The sequence below is a fragment of the Euprymna scolopes genome, chromosome 42 (assembly GCF_053919585.1).
Source record: "Euprymna scolopes isolate OS-2025 chromosome 42, ASM5391958v1, whole genome shotgun sequence".
Taxonomy (NCBI): Eukaryota; Metazoa; Mollusca; class Cephalopoda; order Sepiida; family Sepiolidae; genus Euprymna; species Euprymna scolopes.
In genome coordinates this window covers 46,261,723-46,278,927 of record NC_136523.1, presented here as the reverse complement: position 1 = coordinate 46,278,927, position 17,205 = coordinate 46,261,723, and the positions used below count along the sequence as shown (strand labels likewise).

General features: G+C 33.8%; 1 protein-coding gene across 11 annotated transcripts in view; it reads left to right on the top strand.

Annotated features, from left to right (window-relative positions):
• LOC145267083 (LIM domain-binding protein 2-like) overlaps positions 1-17,205 on the top strand; it is a 295,179-nt gene that overhangs the window by 204,867 nt on the left and 73,107 nt on the right. For all 11 annotated transcript variants that reach the window (XR_013864820.1, XM_080123066.1, XM_080123064.1 and 8 more), the window contains exons 5-7: positions 5,228-5,400; positions 12,192-12,314; positions 13,322-13,402. Coding sequence is in view for 10 of the 11 variants with exons in the window: in XM_080123066.1 (XP_079979192.1) it covers positions 5,228-5,400; positions 12,192-12,314; positions 13,322-13,402 (377 nt within the window). In the remaining variant the exon portion in view is untranslated. The remainder of the gene's footprint in view (positions 1-5,227; positions 5,401-12,191; positions 12,315-13,321; positions 13,403-17,205) is intronic.

Here is a 17,205-nt window from a genome sequence, read left to right as displayed (position 1 = left end):
TTGTAGTTTCTAGATGGCCAGTTAGCGTTTGTTGCTCGTGTGGATTAGGTTTTGCATTTGAGGCTTTTCCTTAAGATTTCAGTAGTTTTCAGCGTTACCATCTGTTGTATAATCTGTCTTAATTCCAATGTTATAGTCTGTCTTCCCTTTATTATAATTATTACTATTAATACTATTAAACATGAAAAAAAATATTTATTTCCTATATACTCTAATAACATAAATACATGTTAAAATTATACCTTAGTCTTATAATTTGATTCATTTAATTCCCAAGCTGTTTCATAAGATTTAATTTTCAAGTTCATTTTAAAAATATACTAGCAGGTTGCCTACTTGTAAGATACGCTTCAATCTATTTTAGTTCATGCAGATTATTATTATAGACAATTTTATATCTATTATTATATTGAACCTAATATATAGTAGTGAGATCAAAACTAATATATATATATATATATATATATATATATATGAAGTGGGTGCCATCAGCTAGAATCGAAACCAAAACTCTCCACCCTCATTCCTTAGCCTCTGAGCCACGCCTATAAATTAAACTGTAATCCTTTTTTAAAGGTTGGAATCGCCGATTATTGAAGACAAGATACAAGTTCAGTTTTATAATTATATAGATATAATTAAAGGAAATGTATAAAAATTCAATATTATTTATCTATTTATAAAGAAACATTTCATATTTTGAAGATTCCTCGGTATAGATTCAGAAAAATACACCCCACCCCCCCCTCAGCTAGCTGGTCAGCTGTAAAAAACGTTTTAATACAAACTCATAGCAGTAGTTATTGTTGCACCAAAGGGAGACAACTACAGATTTACTGCTAGATTAAATTTTCTCCTAATCAAAGTGCCCTCACTTTATTAAGAGGGCTGTCCTTGGTGGCCAGATTGAAAAACATAAATTTTTTTATTCGCCATTTTCCAGAACTTTGTTCATATAGAATTGGAGAACACAAAGGGAATGGTTGCCGAAAACCTACAAAATATCCCAACGAGAAGACAAGAGAAATTTTGGATTCACTTAACTTTCAAAATCATTGAATATACTCAGCACTAAATATTAAGTTGCATGTTTGTTTTTATTTTTCACCCACTTGGGTGCTCATGATTTTCTGTTGACTGATTACATGCACATACACATTTTAAAACAACACCCACTGTATCTGCTTGTATAATTCAAAATGGTTGCAGTTAAAGTGTCCAACCAAAGGGAGGTAATTATAGTTAATGCCAGCAGAGCGATAATATTTTCCTTCCAATCAAAGCACCCTTCTTTTTATTGAACCAGCTATATATGTCTAGAGTAAGGGTCGCTAAAATTTTCTAAATAGTGCTACCCTTTTTGTTTTTTACTTTTAGAAATATGCAGGCCAAAATTAAAAAAAAAAAAAAAATTTGGACATGTTTGCTCATTCATTTTTTTAGTGTAAGTGGTTCTCTAAAACCCCATTCTTTTAATCATTTTCTGAACAAAAAGAAAAACACCACTATTTTGACGCATTTCCATTTGTAAAATTTTCTTGAATATTTTTTCGTTTTTTCATAAGAGCTCTGCTTGCCGGATCTGGCCCATAGGCCGTCCTTTGGTTTTATTGACCTGGATAGAAATTTAGAAAAGTTTAAATTTGGTGCAATCTATCATGACGTGTCTTACAGTGTATGGGGCATAAGCTGTACATCATGGAGGCTCCTCTCCTTCAAGTAAGAATTGGTGGGTTATTTTAGTGTGTCAAGAGAGGATAACTTGTTTTTGTGATTCTTTGTATTCTTGCACCCATTCACTTAGAGTCAGTTTTATGTTTAATAGTTTATTGGGATTACAGTTGTTCCAGTGGATTTATCATTTGTTTTGGATATGATTGTCTTTTTACTTTTAAATCCGTGAAGGGAATCATGTATGTTTGGACAATGGGTTTTTCATGGGCATTTTTGGTGGCTGTATCAGGCTTGTCATTTCCTTTTGATTCCCATTTAACTTGGAATCTAGCATTAGACTATCTTTTGCTTCTGACAATGATTTTATAATTAATGGGGTGTCCAATTTTTTGGTTTTGTATGGTAGTCAATACTGAAATAATCTGAAAAGATAAAGGGTACTTGTACAGTTTAGTCAAGACATTAAAAAAATGAAAATATCAAAAAAGGTTATATTGTACATATCTGTTATGGAACGAAGTTCTCCGAAAAAAATTTCACAAAGGTTTTTTTTTTTTTTTTTTTTTTTTTATACAGCGAAAAAACAATTCGTTATGATATCGAGCAAAAGGTTTGATTTTTAGGAAGAAAAGCTAGAATTAAAGATGGGAGGTAGTATCGGCGCTTTACATGGAGTTATCTCCCCGTGTCATGTTCAGCAAATTTCACAATGGGTGACTTCAACGCGCTCTCATAAGAACGTGTTTTTCTGCTGTAAAATAAAACTACTCGATAAATTAAATTTTTTTTTTTTTTCTCTTGGAGATCTTCAGTCCAAAACAGATACGTGAAATATAACCTTTTTTCGATATTTTCATTTTTTAATGTCTTGACTAAACTGTACAAGTACCAGATAAAGAATTTCTCCATTTTGTTTTGAAAGATGTTCAGTGCCAAATCTATGGCACTGAAGATAGATGCTTCTTTAGGAAGGTGTTTTTGAGTGACTTGATTTTCATGAATGGCTTCACATCCTTAGATCCATCTGTGAATATTGTGCTATACATGGGATACAGGTTTAATATTTTGAAGCTTCCTTAAATATGTGTGTAGAACTTTTGTTGAGGTTATTTAGTTTCCACGTTTGGTCGTTTTATTTCCCAAGGTTTAATATTTGGTTTAATGGTTTCACGTGTGTTTTTGAGACGAATGTTAGTTTCTTTGATTATGCTTTCCATTCAGAGTCCAAAATCTCTTATTGCATTTTTTTTTCTTTAAATGTAATTTTGTGAGCTGGATTAAGTGGGCATAGTTTCATCTTTGTATAGTATTGTAACACCTGTTTCTTGCTTGTACAGAGCTAAAAATGGTTTGCTTTTTTTTACATAGAAAATGTCCACTGTAGATGTTGGTAGAATACGTGAAGCATTTTAAATAAACATTTCATTTATAACTTTAACACAAAATTCACACTTCTTCACAAACATTTTGAAGACAATTTATCTTTTTAAATGTGATTGTAAAGAAAAGAAAATCGATTTGGTTTTTCACTTACAATTTAGAAATAGATTGAAAAATCAAGTTGTAAAGAAAGCAACATTTAAACACAAGCGCTAAATATTTATCCAGAAAATAAAACTGTATTGCAATATTGTGTAACAGAAAAATTTATCTAAGGAAATGTTCTTTTATAGAAAACGTAATAGTTAATTGATAAAATGTTATTTGAAGAATTATTAATCTTGCGGCTAATATCAGAGATATATATATATATATATATAATCACTTGAGTTCTTTCAGCTATAACCGAAATCAAAACTTATGAAGACTTCTTGGTAAAATTATTTATTGCAAGAAATGGAAGCACATGACAATTAAATGACAGTCACTCGGATATAAGCATGACACACAAAAATAACACATGCAATACTATTAATAGATTCTAGACAATACGGTGAGAAACATGAGCACGTTATTTCTAATTTTTTATTAGCATTTAAGTAATACGATCACCAAAACTTAGTAAGTTCTAAATTGTTGAACTTATTATGAAATATATATATTCTAGGCAAAAGGGGCAAATAATGTGGGCTCATTATTTTTGTAAAATTTATTATTCAAGGAGTTCTACCAAAACTGTACTACCCCAAACAAAGAAAAAACTTGAAAATTTAAAACTAATTCTATATTTTCTATTTATTGATTTTTTTTTTTTTTAATTGCATTTTCACCCCAAACGAGGTATGTTGCCACTTTGATGTAAGGGGCTACTATCAGGGACATAAGTTGCAGGGATACTATGTAGGGAATTGAGCAGCAAGATGTCTGTTCACATTACACTTTAGCTTCTGCGTGTCAGTACAGTCGGAAGCAGGAATCCAGAAGAGAATTCCAAAGTCTAGCAGTTCTAGGGAAGAAATTATTAGAGTAGAAGGCTTTCTTATATCTAGGGATCTTTACAGTGTAGAGGTGGGATTTTGCTGCTTGTCGGGTTTGTCGGAGGTATTTACATAGAGGAGGTACAAGGGCTTGTAATTTGTCAGAGCATCCACCATTAAAATACCTGTAAAACAGCAGAGGGATTCAACATCTTATCGATGAAGCCGAGCTGACAGTTCAGAACCTTTTAGGTTGGCGACTCTTTTGAACCCTGTCCAGGAATGAGACTAGTAGCAGATACACCAGCACAAATGTGACAACAATACTCCATACATGGACGAATGGTGGCCTTGTAGAGATACACTATACTTTCAGGTCTAAGTAACTTTCTAGCATGGTAGAGAGAGCCCACCTTCTTCACAGCGGCCACGGCAATTGCTTATACATATCCTGCTAGTGTGTGCGTGTGTATCCCCCCCCCCCGCCACCTCTCTTAACAGAAATTTGATTTTTGTAATTAAATTTAAATCCATAAGAATATTAAGCTTGCTTCACGCCAGCCATGGCAAAATATATTTTCTCTCTTCTAAAATTAAAAATGTTCTTGTACCTTTTTTTTAATTTTAAAATTTTTTTGCCCGATATCAATTATGATCGAAATGGTCTGCACATCATAGCAAAATATGACTGTATTTACATAAAGAAAATAAAATTATATATGGTGTTGTAGCAAAATCAGATACTTAACAAAACAAAAAAAAATAGACAATAAAGGCAAAAGTTGTGTATGCAGAGATACCAGTTATAATGTAACTTCTGTCAAGACGTATTGTTTCAATGTAAATGCGACAAACATCTCCACAATGGCAGCCTTCAGAGTCTACCATGTCGTGGGTAGACTTGTAAACCTTAGTCATAAAAAGAAGTTGCAGTTGATGAGGGGAATAACCAGTGGTGAGGAACATTAATAAGTAGCCAAACCTGAGTTATTTTACTCTATTTGCTGAAGTGGTGTCCTGCTGGAAAACGTAGGAGTGATGTGATCTCTTTCATCCAGGGCTTCACCCTTCTTCTCGGCATCTTCTAGCAGATTGTTTTCTTTTTATTAAGTATTAAATTTTGCTACAACATTGTGTCTATAAAATGTTTTTTCAAAATTTTATGGAGTTTTTTTTTTTTTTTTTTTTTTTCACAGCTATCGGCCGAACATTAATACCTCGCTATTTTCGAAGCATTTTTGAAGGTGGCATTACAGATCTCTATTACTTACTAAAACATCCCAAAGAATCATTCCATAATACAACCATAACGCTCGATTGTGACCAGGCAATGATGATAACACATCATGGCAAGCCGATGTTTACCAAGGTTTGTATTTCATGTCTATATCGTTCTTTTTTATTTTTAATATATTTTTCTTCACTCGCTCACAACCTAAGAGCAAAAGATTTTACAAAATTTGTGAGCTGATTAATTTAGTACAATTGCAGGAATTTATTAAATCCCCTTTAAATATTGAATTAATCATAAAACTAACAAAATGTAATGATAACCCATCATTGTCTTCTGTTTAACATCCATTTTAAATGTTGGCATACGTTGAGCAGTTTTTAGAAATTGATTTTCAGACTAACCTATCTCTGGCCAAGTCTTTATTTTATCCCTTATTCTATTAAATCTGTTCTTACTTCCTCTTATGTTTTACTTGGTCTTCCACCCTGTGAACTAACCCAACTACCTTGAATGTTCTACACCTACGAACTCAAGAACTTCTTTTTTTTTTTCAACATGGCAATATACACAAAGTATCCGGTTCTGCACACCTTTCACTGTTATCCTGATTTTAATCTTTTAAGACTAACCAGCTCTTAAAGTTCTGAATTCTTTAGATGAGGGCTGAGTGTCTATATTACTTGATTATTGATCAAACTATTCTTATCTTGAGTATTATTTCCGCAACGTTTCGGTCGGATTCCAAAGTTCAATACGATACACCTGGAGAAAGTCGGAGATTACATCAATTAAAACATGAAACAAACACTTCAGATGAAAACAGTCTAAAAATTCTAAATAATAATAAAAATATAAGTCGCATTAACCACAGTTCTTCAGCTAAGAGTTTTAAGGACACACGCTGATCATCAGCCCTCAGAAAAGCTGCCTACTCCAGCGTCTACTTCTCATCACCATCATATTGTATAAGTCCAAAGATTCTATTGTTAACATTGGTATCACCAATAATTTTTTAGTCGGAATTCTTTCTAAAAAGACATTGGGTACTTAGGGGAGGGACAATGAGAAAGTTGCCAACATCCTAAATGAAAGTGATTTTTGTAGAACAAGCTGGACTTGAATTCGGAGCTCTGATACCATCAGTCCATGTTGTTAACCACAAGAACACCATCACCTCCCAACATCTAACTCTAACTCTTTTCCTCACCTTAATCTGTCTCCTTTCTCTTCCCATCTCCTCAAATTTTTTTACACTTCACTGGATTCTGTTTGTGGTAACCATTCATCCACCAAGAAGCTCACTACTGGAGATAATGGCTAAACAGTATCCATTCAAAGAGAGGTTTATTTGGAGTCCATCTAGGAAAATTACTTGCTTAAATAGATTGTATGATTCCTCATTTAATGAAGTACTTCTTTTATTTTTAAGAAAACCTCCCTTGGGTGGTCGGACTACATCCAGAGATCATACATCCACCTACTTGAACAGGATAATCTGTTTTATTATTGAATATATAAACTTATTGACCCGCAGTGTCTATCATCTTGGATACTCATAACTTTTGGAGAATCTCGGCATGTTCACAATCACGGCATGGAACCTTGTATGCAAGGAGACATTATTTCAAACTTGAGCTAATTTCTTGGGTTTCAATCTTTTATCTAAATATTTCTCCCAAGAAGCCTGCCGTCTGTAACATCTATCCTTTCCACCAAACATGCAATATTGTAGATGTTTATTAAACCACATTTAGAATTATCTATAAAAAAGGCTTTCTTTCAGTCTCGAGAGACAATGGGCACCTTCTGTAATAATACATGTTTGGGAAATCTATAGTGGACTAAGGGCTGCCTGATTTCCAACCACCTGAGGAGGAGCACATCTTTCTAGACTATTTTTAAGTTGTTTATTAAAAATAGATTTTATCATTCAGACCTGTCTTCGCCTCCCTGCCTGTGTCTCTGTCTCCCTGCCTGCCTCTTTTTTTTTTTTTTTTTTCAAGTAGAAGTATATAAGAAGGATGTTGAATAGGTAAAATTTTAATTTTAGTAAATTTTTCAATGGATACAAAGTGCCTTAAATAACTTTCAGACTTTTTGTATGGGCACTTTTATTGATAGTACATAGATTAAACTCTAGTCCCCTTTGAAGTAATCTTCTCCAGCTACAATGCACTTGTTGTACTGTTTCAATTAAATCTGGAAGGCCCTATGGAAGTCCTCTTGTGTGAGCATGTCAATAAGCCTTATCACAGCCTCTTTCATCTCCTCAATTGCCTCATGATGACAGCTTCTAAGGTTTTCCTTGAGCTTAGTGAATAACCAAAAGTCACAGGTGGCAAGGTCTGACTATAGGGAGGATGAGGAACTGTTTTGATACTCATCTTGTTTGATCTTCTGAGCACCCTTGGAAGAAATTTTGCGCAAATCTTCCGTATCTTCAATTCCTTGCAAATAATTGTGAACAGTTCCCACACTGACATCAAACTGTACTTACTGTCTTTATAAATGCACGATGGTCCTTATCCATGAAATTTTTTAATTTGTCAATCAACTCTGGTGTTCTAACTTCCTTACAACTTCCTTACCTCTCATCACCCCTCACACACTCCTTGCCTTCCTTGAATCTCTTATGCAACTCAAACACTGATGCTCAATTTATGTAAGATGGTCCAAAAGCAGTTTGAAGCATTCCATACGTTTCTGTGGCATTTTTCCCAAGTTTAAAACAGTTTTATTGTATAGTGTTCTTTATAAAGTGTTCTTGCGTTCAGATTGCATTTTTGAAATTCACCAGCAGTAACAATCAGGCTTTAGTAGGGTGTATTGCAATTCCTGCTGTAGCTGTTTATTTGAACCTGAAATCATAAAAATTGGGCAAGATGTAAAGCAATAACATACTAAATTTTCAAGAGTCTACGACAATTTTAAATGCTTGTACAAAATGTTGAGAAATTTATTGAAAGCACCTTGTATATAAATTTCTTAAAAAATTCATATTAATAAAATAAATTTTCTGATTATTGCTATTTCTGTAAAGTCGAGCATGTCTATATGTTTATGTATTTCTACATATGATTCACTCCTAAACTAATTGATCATTATGAATTTTTGAACATAGCTACGAGAACGTATTATGAAGAGTATATCTGTTCAAGACTGTAATTCATCGTAAAATAAACGAGTACACAGATCAGACATTTTGCACTAACACTACAAGGTGGAACAATAAAATTGTCGCCCTAAAAAAAAAAATTAACACTACAGCTTTATTTTACAACTTTTGAAAAAAATCAATTCGAGTAACTTTATTAAGTAGTAGAGCTGACAGCTATTCAATGTAGCTGCCTTCAGCTTCAATCACCACCACGATACAGGTCTGAAATTGGAAGAATGCCTTTTCCACAAGCACCTGCAGGAGTTCAGCAGATGGCGGCGATCAGACTCACTTTGATGTTGTAGAAGGTCATGTTGGTGATGTTCTCAATGTATGATCAAACGAAGTAATCCAGCAAGTTCATTCATGAGAGGAGGGGGTGGGGCAGTGAGAGAAGGGTACAAAGTCATAACACTCCTTCTGCAGCCAAGCCTGGGTCTGTTTGGACTTGTGGGCCAGTGCCAAGTCCTGCTGCCACACCCACAGACTACCAGCAGCCACCTGATTGCACCAGGGGATCACCACATTCTTCAGCACATCCAGATACACTTTGTGTTAACTTTCAAGCCGACTTTGAAGATGTGAAGGTGGCATGATGTGGCCCTCACTTGAAATAACACCAAAGACCATAACCGTGGCCAGAAACTTTGTTTTCATCGCCCTGGTCACGTCCCTGTTATTCGTGGCAATCCAGCGATACATTTTGAGGGTGCTGGTAATGGTCTTGTCATAACTTGGATCAGTAGAGAGCATGAGTTGTACAGCGGCGCATCTCCGATCTCGCTTGTTGAACATTGTGTCACTTTCAGACATGATAGAAGGCTCCTATTGCTCTTGGGATTTGTACACAATTGGCCAACTAGTAGATGGTCTGCAGCAAAAAAAAAACTGATTTTCATCATATGGAAATGGAATCATGTCTTTTCTAGGCTGATAATTTTATCATTTCATCCTGTATAACAAGTGACTTGCAAACCATAGTCAGTACTTGTTACTGAGTGTTTAAATATTACTGTTAACTCATGTTAACATGCACTAGTCTGCATGTTTAGTGAATTGCATGTTTACGATGCATGCAGATAAGACTTGCTGCAAGTGAGAAATATTTTACTAGGAAAAGAGAAACTAGCCAAGAAATGGGGAAAAGTGTTTTGTTTGTGGTTGACTACCCAGAATTCTCTGAAGTAATAGCTCTACAAATACAAGGTTCCCTACTATGGTTATGATTGATTTGAGGTTTTCCAAAAAGTGATGTCCATGGACCCTCCCTCCCCCCACCATTTATTTTTTGTGCATAGATTGGCAGCAGTGATAATGAAAAGTTGGATGGTCAACCACAAAGAACCCAAATATCTATGTGTCGCACAGTTAGTTTTCTGGGAAGTTGAGGTTTGCATGTTTGATTGGATTTATGTTTTGATTTGGTCAGACTTTTGGTTTGCGAACTTGTTCACTGGAAAGAAAACAAGTATCGTAACATGCTAGTAATAGGATGATTCCAATATTTTTCCCAAATTCCATCCTAAATTCCCAATTCAAATACAATTACCAATTCCAATTCTTTATAAATCATTAAATATTTGATTGTAAAATTATTTTTTCTCGATTACTGTAAAAACACGTTATATGTGCATATATTTTCTCAAACGTAAAAACACTTAAGGGGATGATCTATAGATTTTAGTTTTAGAGGTAGCTTAAAATCAATATTATTTTATCAGTAGTGGAAGATTTTGCTTTTAAACAAAAGCAAATGTAAAAAAGACAGAATTAAAAGAATCTTGGGGGGGGGGGGCATTGGAAAATACACACACAAAAAATCCGATACCCCCCCCCCACACACACACACACAGAAAGTTCAGATTTTCTTGGTTTTGATTAATCGTCCCAACACTATAAGATACTTCAAAATAAAACTGTTTCAACTGAAGTTTTGATTGTGTTTAGAGAAAGAATCCTTCTACTGCAGTACTGCCAGACACCACTGTGACTGGTGTTGAAATCCAGCCACAACTTTAAATAAGTACGATGAGCAAACAATCAGTCTGTGCAGCGAACATGCACATACATTCAAACTAGTTGCTACATGGTTTACTAGTATAATTTTACAACTCGTCCTGACAGTTGTCTCCCTTGAGCTGGATAAATTAAACCAACGGATTTAGCCAGAAGATAAAATATTTACAATTAAAAAAATTATGAATATGTGTAATAAAAAAAATAAAATAAAAATATTAATTTTACAATCTTGAGTTTAAAAAGATTATCACGGATTTGAAACAAATTGTTTAAAAAAAAAAAAATTTGTCTTTCAAATACATTCCAATTTTGTCATGTCATATTGAAGTCTAAAAAAAATGGTACTTGATGACTCTTTGTTAAACACTCAGCATAATAAGGTGAGAATAAAGAGTAAGTGGTGCAATCCTGATAAAGTTGTGGCGCTCTCTATATCTTATAGTAAGCAACAAAAAGAAGCCTTCAGGCTAACTTCCACTATGATCGATACAGTTATCTTTTTAATATAAGATGAATCTCAACAGACAAGCTATGTGAGAAGAATTGATATTCCGTCTTTTTGTATATTATTGACTCATGAAGAAGCCTCAAAAAGTTGAAATACTGATTCTTCTCTCATTCTATCTTTTATATTTGATCTTGATTTATTTCTTTTTTCTATTTTTATACATTCTGCAGGTGTTATTGCAAAAATTAGAAGTGAATGAAGTGAATTCGTTAACTTCTGCAGTTACTAACCAGCATTAACACTATCGCCCTAGAAGAGTTTGTGTACGCAGTGTAATGTATAGACATGAACACTGGCCAGTGAGACTTGAAGAGAAATGATATCAGAATATGTAATGCGAGTCTTAAAGCTGATGACCTCAGAGGAAGATAAAATCTGGAGAATATAGAAAAGTGTGTGCAGAACGGGAGACTATTGTTTTGACCACGTTGAAAGAATGAGTGTTTGGGTTATTAGATGCTGAACAGTTGAGGTAGTAGATTCAGTTCATAAGAGAAATCTAATGAAATGAAAACAGAAAGTGATTTTTAGATTAAAAAAGGGATAAAAGTATGGTTAGAGATGGTTTTCTTTGGAATTCGATTTCTTAGAGCTGTCGAATGCATACTGGCATATAAAATTTAATATATAAATGGCTATGTATCTCTCAGTCGGTCTGTCTCCATATTTTCAAACTCTTTCTCCTCCGAAACTAATAGTTGTAGAGCGGCACTAGGGGCCTCAAATAATTGGATTTTTTACAGGCCGTTCTTTTACGGCTCTTTAGCCAGTTAAAATTGTTTTTAAGTGGGCCAAAAATGGGTAAAGATTGAAAAAAATCATTAAGCATTTAGTACATTCATCTTTATTTTTAATTGGTTTATATGCATGTTACATTGATAACGTCACCAGCTTTCAATGCTACAGTTTCGGTTTCAATTCTAGCTGATGCCACCTAAATCCTTTTTTTTTTTTTTTTTTTTTTTTTTTTTTTTTTTTTTTTTTTTTAAACTTTGCACCCGAGCAAAGCCCTAGTGATTGTTAAACTGAATATGACAGTTGAGAATCCATGAGTAACTTTCTTTTTTTTTTTTTTTTTTTTTTTTTTTTAACTATTTGACTAATGCTTATAATCGGGTTTTAACATTTTTTTTGTCAAGCCCTTGAATTGTTGATTTAGAATTTTTGTTCCAAAAACTAAAATTGTAATTAAACCTTTATTGCCCATTTGATTTAATATATATATATTATTTTCATTCACAGGTAGTCACTGAAGGTAGATTGATATTAGAATTCACATTTGATGACCTCATGAGGATTCGGTCGTGGCATTTTGCAACTAGACAACATCGAGAATTGATTCCTAGAAGTGTTATAGCAATGCAGGTAAGTTTCACAATTTAGCCATTTTGATTTTAGCCATTACTATTTATCAAATGCAAGGAGATATACTTTCAGCAATCCTGTTGTGTGTTGCACTAGCTGTTGTTTTGCTTAAGACAGAAGAGACTTGCTAATAGTGGTTTTTCTATAGGTGAACAAATCCTCTCCAACCTCTCCTATGCTGATGACCTTGCTCTTAATGAATGCACACACAAACTTTTTTGTCAATCTATTAGCAAAAGAGATAGGATTAGAAATAACCCTAGAGAAAACAGAATGTATGTCTACAGCTAAATTATGGTTTAACCTAAATATGATTATTCACAGTAAACCCATTAAACAAGTCACTCAATTCATTTATTTAGGGCATAAACTGATTTTCTCCGATCATGAGATTACATTGAAACACAAAATCAGACTGGGTTGGGTGGCTTTAAAATCAAAAAGGGTGCCGATAACTGTTTAAGTAAAAGTTTATTTATGTTCTCCCAGTAGTTTTATATGGCTTTGATTGTATCACATGGACTCGACAACTAACCAATCGTATTGAGGTATTTCAAAATCAGATAATTCAGTTCATTATGGGCCTTGCCTGTTCGAAAAAAACAAAATATCCACCCTCCGTCAAACTACTTCCCTACTCCTTTGATAAAATAAAAAAAGTAAAACCCTTAAACTTTTTGGCCATCTCAAACGATCAACCACTGGCATGTCAAAGTTATGCTCTGAAGGTATGTTAGAAGGTAAAAGAGGCAGAGGAAAGCCAAGGAGAAGATGAAGTGAAAATATTTTTGATTGGACATCTCTCAACAGTTGGGCATTTAGCAACCAACTTGCACTGGATCAGAAGGAATGGCAAAAAATGAGTCATGTGGCTTCACAATCTGTGCCAAGCAGAAGTTGCAACTCATGATGATTTATCCAGTGTTGCCCAGGTGGAAACATAATTTTTTTTGTTTTTTTTCCCCCCATCTAAAATTCATTTTTGTTTTTTTCTTTTCTATTTACAGCAAGACCCTGCCATGGTTGAGCAACTTAGTAAAAATATCACAAGACAGGGTCTTACAAATTATACTCTAAATTTTCTAAGGGTAAGTAAACGTTTTCTTCTTTTTAAGAAATAATCTAGATTTTTATATTCTTTCTCCCTCACTTGCTTTCTCTTCATGCACACATACACAAATATCAACATTTTAATCTTTATTTAAAAATTTTCCCAAAATGATTGATTTAAAAAAATTTAAGTTAAAAAAAAAAAAAAAAAAAAACTCATGCACCACTGAGAATCAAAACCAAAACGTTTAGCTTACGATTTACTTTTTCCTTTGACGTTAATGCCTGAGCTATGAAGACATGCTTGCTGCAAGGCTAAAAATTAAAACATGAACCAATAGCATGCATATTTGTAATGCCGTTGTTTGACGTTCCCTTGGCAAATTCCATTTCTTTAATTTTCACACTTTTGCACTGATTTTCCCTGGCTAAAACAGTTTCGCATGGGTTTGAGTACCCTATATATTAAGTTTCATATCTGTAGACCAAAAACTGACATAAGTTTGGTAGACAAAAATTTTTAAACAAGTGTGTATATGCATACATAAATATGTATAGAAATGGGTTTGTTTTTACTATAACCTTTTTATGCAAATATAAATCATGTAGAATATCTGCATAAATATAATTACACATAATAGTTAACTAAAGATGATCATCCTATAAGAAAACCGAAAAACTAATAGGGAATTAAAATGAATATTCAAAAGAATATGCAAATTAGGTAGATCTTTTGCACGTGATTGCAATGCATGACTCATATATAACAAAGTTGTATTGGTTTGGTGAACATAAAATACTTTTAAAAAAGCAAAAAAAAAAACAAAAAAAAAACTAACCCTTCTTTAAATGCATTAATCTCATGTATTGCAACATGATCATTTTAAATTTCATTTTAAATACTTAGTGAAGGTTTCTTGAGTCACCATTCATTATAAACCCTTACACAATTAAATGACATAACGTTCGCAACTATGGAAATTTCTTTTTACACGCTTTTGTTCAAGTGTAAAAAAAAAAATAAAAAAAATCCCCATATTTGCAAACGTTTTTGACTTCCATAAGTTGTCTTCAGGCAAGTGATGAATTAAAATATTATGTTTAGTTAATTCATTGAAAAATTCAATTAAAATCATTTAATAGCACTTAAGCATACCCTCCCCCTCATATTAAGCCTGGTTGATGGTTGGTCTGTTTATGCAAATGAGTAGGGCTTCTATGATTGTGAGGCGCAGGCTACAATATAAAGATGGCTAGAATGGCGATATATTTTAATGTTTCTAAATTAATTTTTGGGGTGTCATTTGCTACTAGATGTTGGTAGATTGAGCTGTTAGGGGAAGACAGGTGACATGATTATTATTATATATATATATATATGTTGGTAGATTGAGCTGTTAGGGGCCACATTTTTTTTTCTCTTACGCATGTTTCATTGAACAGCAGGGATAGTTCCTGTTTATTTCTCTTGCAATCCATCTTTTCCATTTGACAGGCCAACGTACTGTTTGGGTGTAAAATGAAATTCTCCATAGTCGTGAACGTTTTCGATTCCATGAGTCGTTATTCTCTTTTGTAAAGCTTAATTATGTTCTACAAAAACAAAATAAAAACAGCCCCCTCCCCTTCCTTTTTCCTTCCCTACTTCCCGGTTGACCCTGTCGGCGGGGCATTAGAATACGTCGACTGCCCCCCTGCAGAGGGTAAAAGTCCCTCAGCGGGGCTACCTGTTGGCCGTGGGTGGCAACCCGTGATGCCTAGGAAAAGGATCCTGGTGGCTGAGCAACCGATGCCTAGGGAAAATAAAGGTATCTGTTGCAACACTCTACTTTGCCCTTGTACTAGGCTAGACGGGCGGTCGGAGAGGTCCGATCCGATCAATCAGCTAGTCATGTCAAGCCCTAACACTTACACTGAAAATGTCAATTATAACATCTAAAAAAAAAACCCCCCAAAAAAACAAATTTAATCCAAAGATAATACATTTCATTACTACAAACATAGACAAACCAGGTAAGTGTTAGAAGGCGATGGCAAGGGCCAATCAATTGATGAGACAAAACCACACAACTGCTCCCTAACCAATGTTTCTATCAAACTGGGAAAGAAGAAACTAAAGGAGGAAACAGGAAATGATGGAACAAACTCAATCAATTGAGTATACCTTTTTTGTATCCCTGGGATGAAAGGGCGAATGGGTTTCCCCCCTAATATCTCCCAATTTCAGGCTCCGAGGAGGGTGGGGAGCAAAAGAGATGAAAATGTAAACAAACTTCTATGGATATAATAAACCCAAACAAAAACCCCAGAAACCAAAAAATACAACAAAATCGAAAAGAACCCACTCTGACGTAATCAGCTCAGACAGTGAGCAAGAATATAACTATGAAATAATTGATAAAGAAAAATATCCAAGATTCATAGTAATCAAAACCTTAGAAGGAAAAAAGATAAGCGATCTATCTCCATTCTTAATCGAAAAAATTCTGTCTCAAAACAGCAACCCAAAAACAGCAAAAAAAATGAAAAATGGCAATCTACAGTCGACAACTATAAAAATGCAAAAAATATCTTAGAGATGGAAAAATTCCATATCTATAAATGCAAAAGTTATGCTCATGAAAGACTAAACACATCAAAAGGTGTTAAAAAAAAGCCATGAATTAACCTTGGCTACAGCAGAAGAAATAGAAAATGCCCTAAGAAAAGAGGGAGTAATCGATCACGTTCGAATAAACATAAAAAGGAATGGCCAAACCATACCTACAAAAACCTACGTACTAACTTTCAATACACCAAAAATTTCCAAAGAAATAAAAATCGGATATACAATAGAAAAAGTAGAACAATATATACCAGCCCCTCTGAGATGTTATAAGTGTCATAAGTATGGACATAGCAGAGAAACATGCAAAGGACAGAAAATATGTGGAAAATGTGGCTTAAAAGAACCTAACCACACTGAAAGTGAATGCCCAAACGAAACAAAATGCCCAAATTGCCAAGAAAAACACCCAGCATACTCTAAAATATGCAAAATCTACAAAAAAGAAAAAGAAATAGCTGAAATAAAATACAAACAAAATGTATCCTTTCCTGAAGCAAGGAAAATAGCAAGCTCTCGAGAAAAAATAAACACTTACGCAGATATTACAAAAATTTTAAACCAAACAAACCAAGACCTACTTAAACTAATCTCCGAACTCAAAAATCTAATTGAAACTTTAAAAACTAACCAAAACGAAAACAAGAAACAAATACCAGTATCTTCTAAAACTCAGTCAAATGATCTAAAACAAGTCCCAAAGAGCAAAACAGAACCCGAACAACAAAAACCACAAATAAATTGTGAAAGATCCAAATCACGAACAAGAACAAAAGCAGAAGATAAACACACAATATCTGGAAAGATAGAAACAGAACGGGAAAACACAAATCCTCTTTCCAAAAACGAAAACAAACAAAAAACAGAGATAATATTAATCGAAAATGAAAACAAATTTGAATTGATTGAAATCGAGAGCCACAGGAAAAAATCTAGCTCCAAAAACAAAACTGACCAGGAAGAGAAAATGGAGACTGAGGAACCAAGCAGTTCAAGTAAACACAAAACAAAAACCACTCAAAACACAACAAATTAATAGAAAACTAGATATAAAAACCTAAACAGGGAAAAATAAAAAAGAAAAAAAAACTTACTTATGGAAATGAATAAAAACATCATACAGTGGAACTGCAGAGGCATAAAACCAAACTACGAAGAAATCAAACATATAATAGCACAATATGACCCCAGCATAATCGGCCTACAGGAAACTCTTCTAAAAGAAACGGACACCAT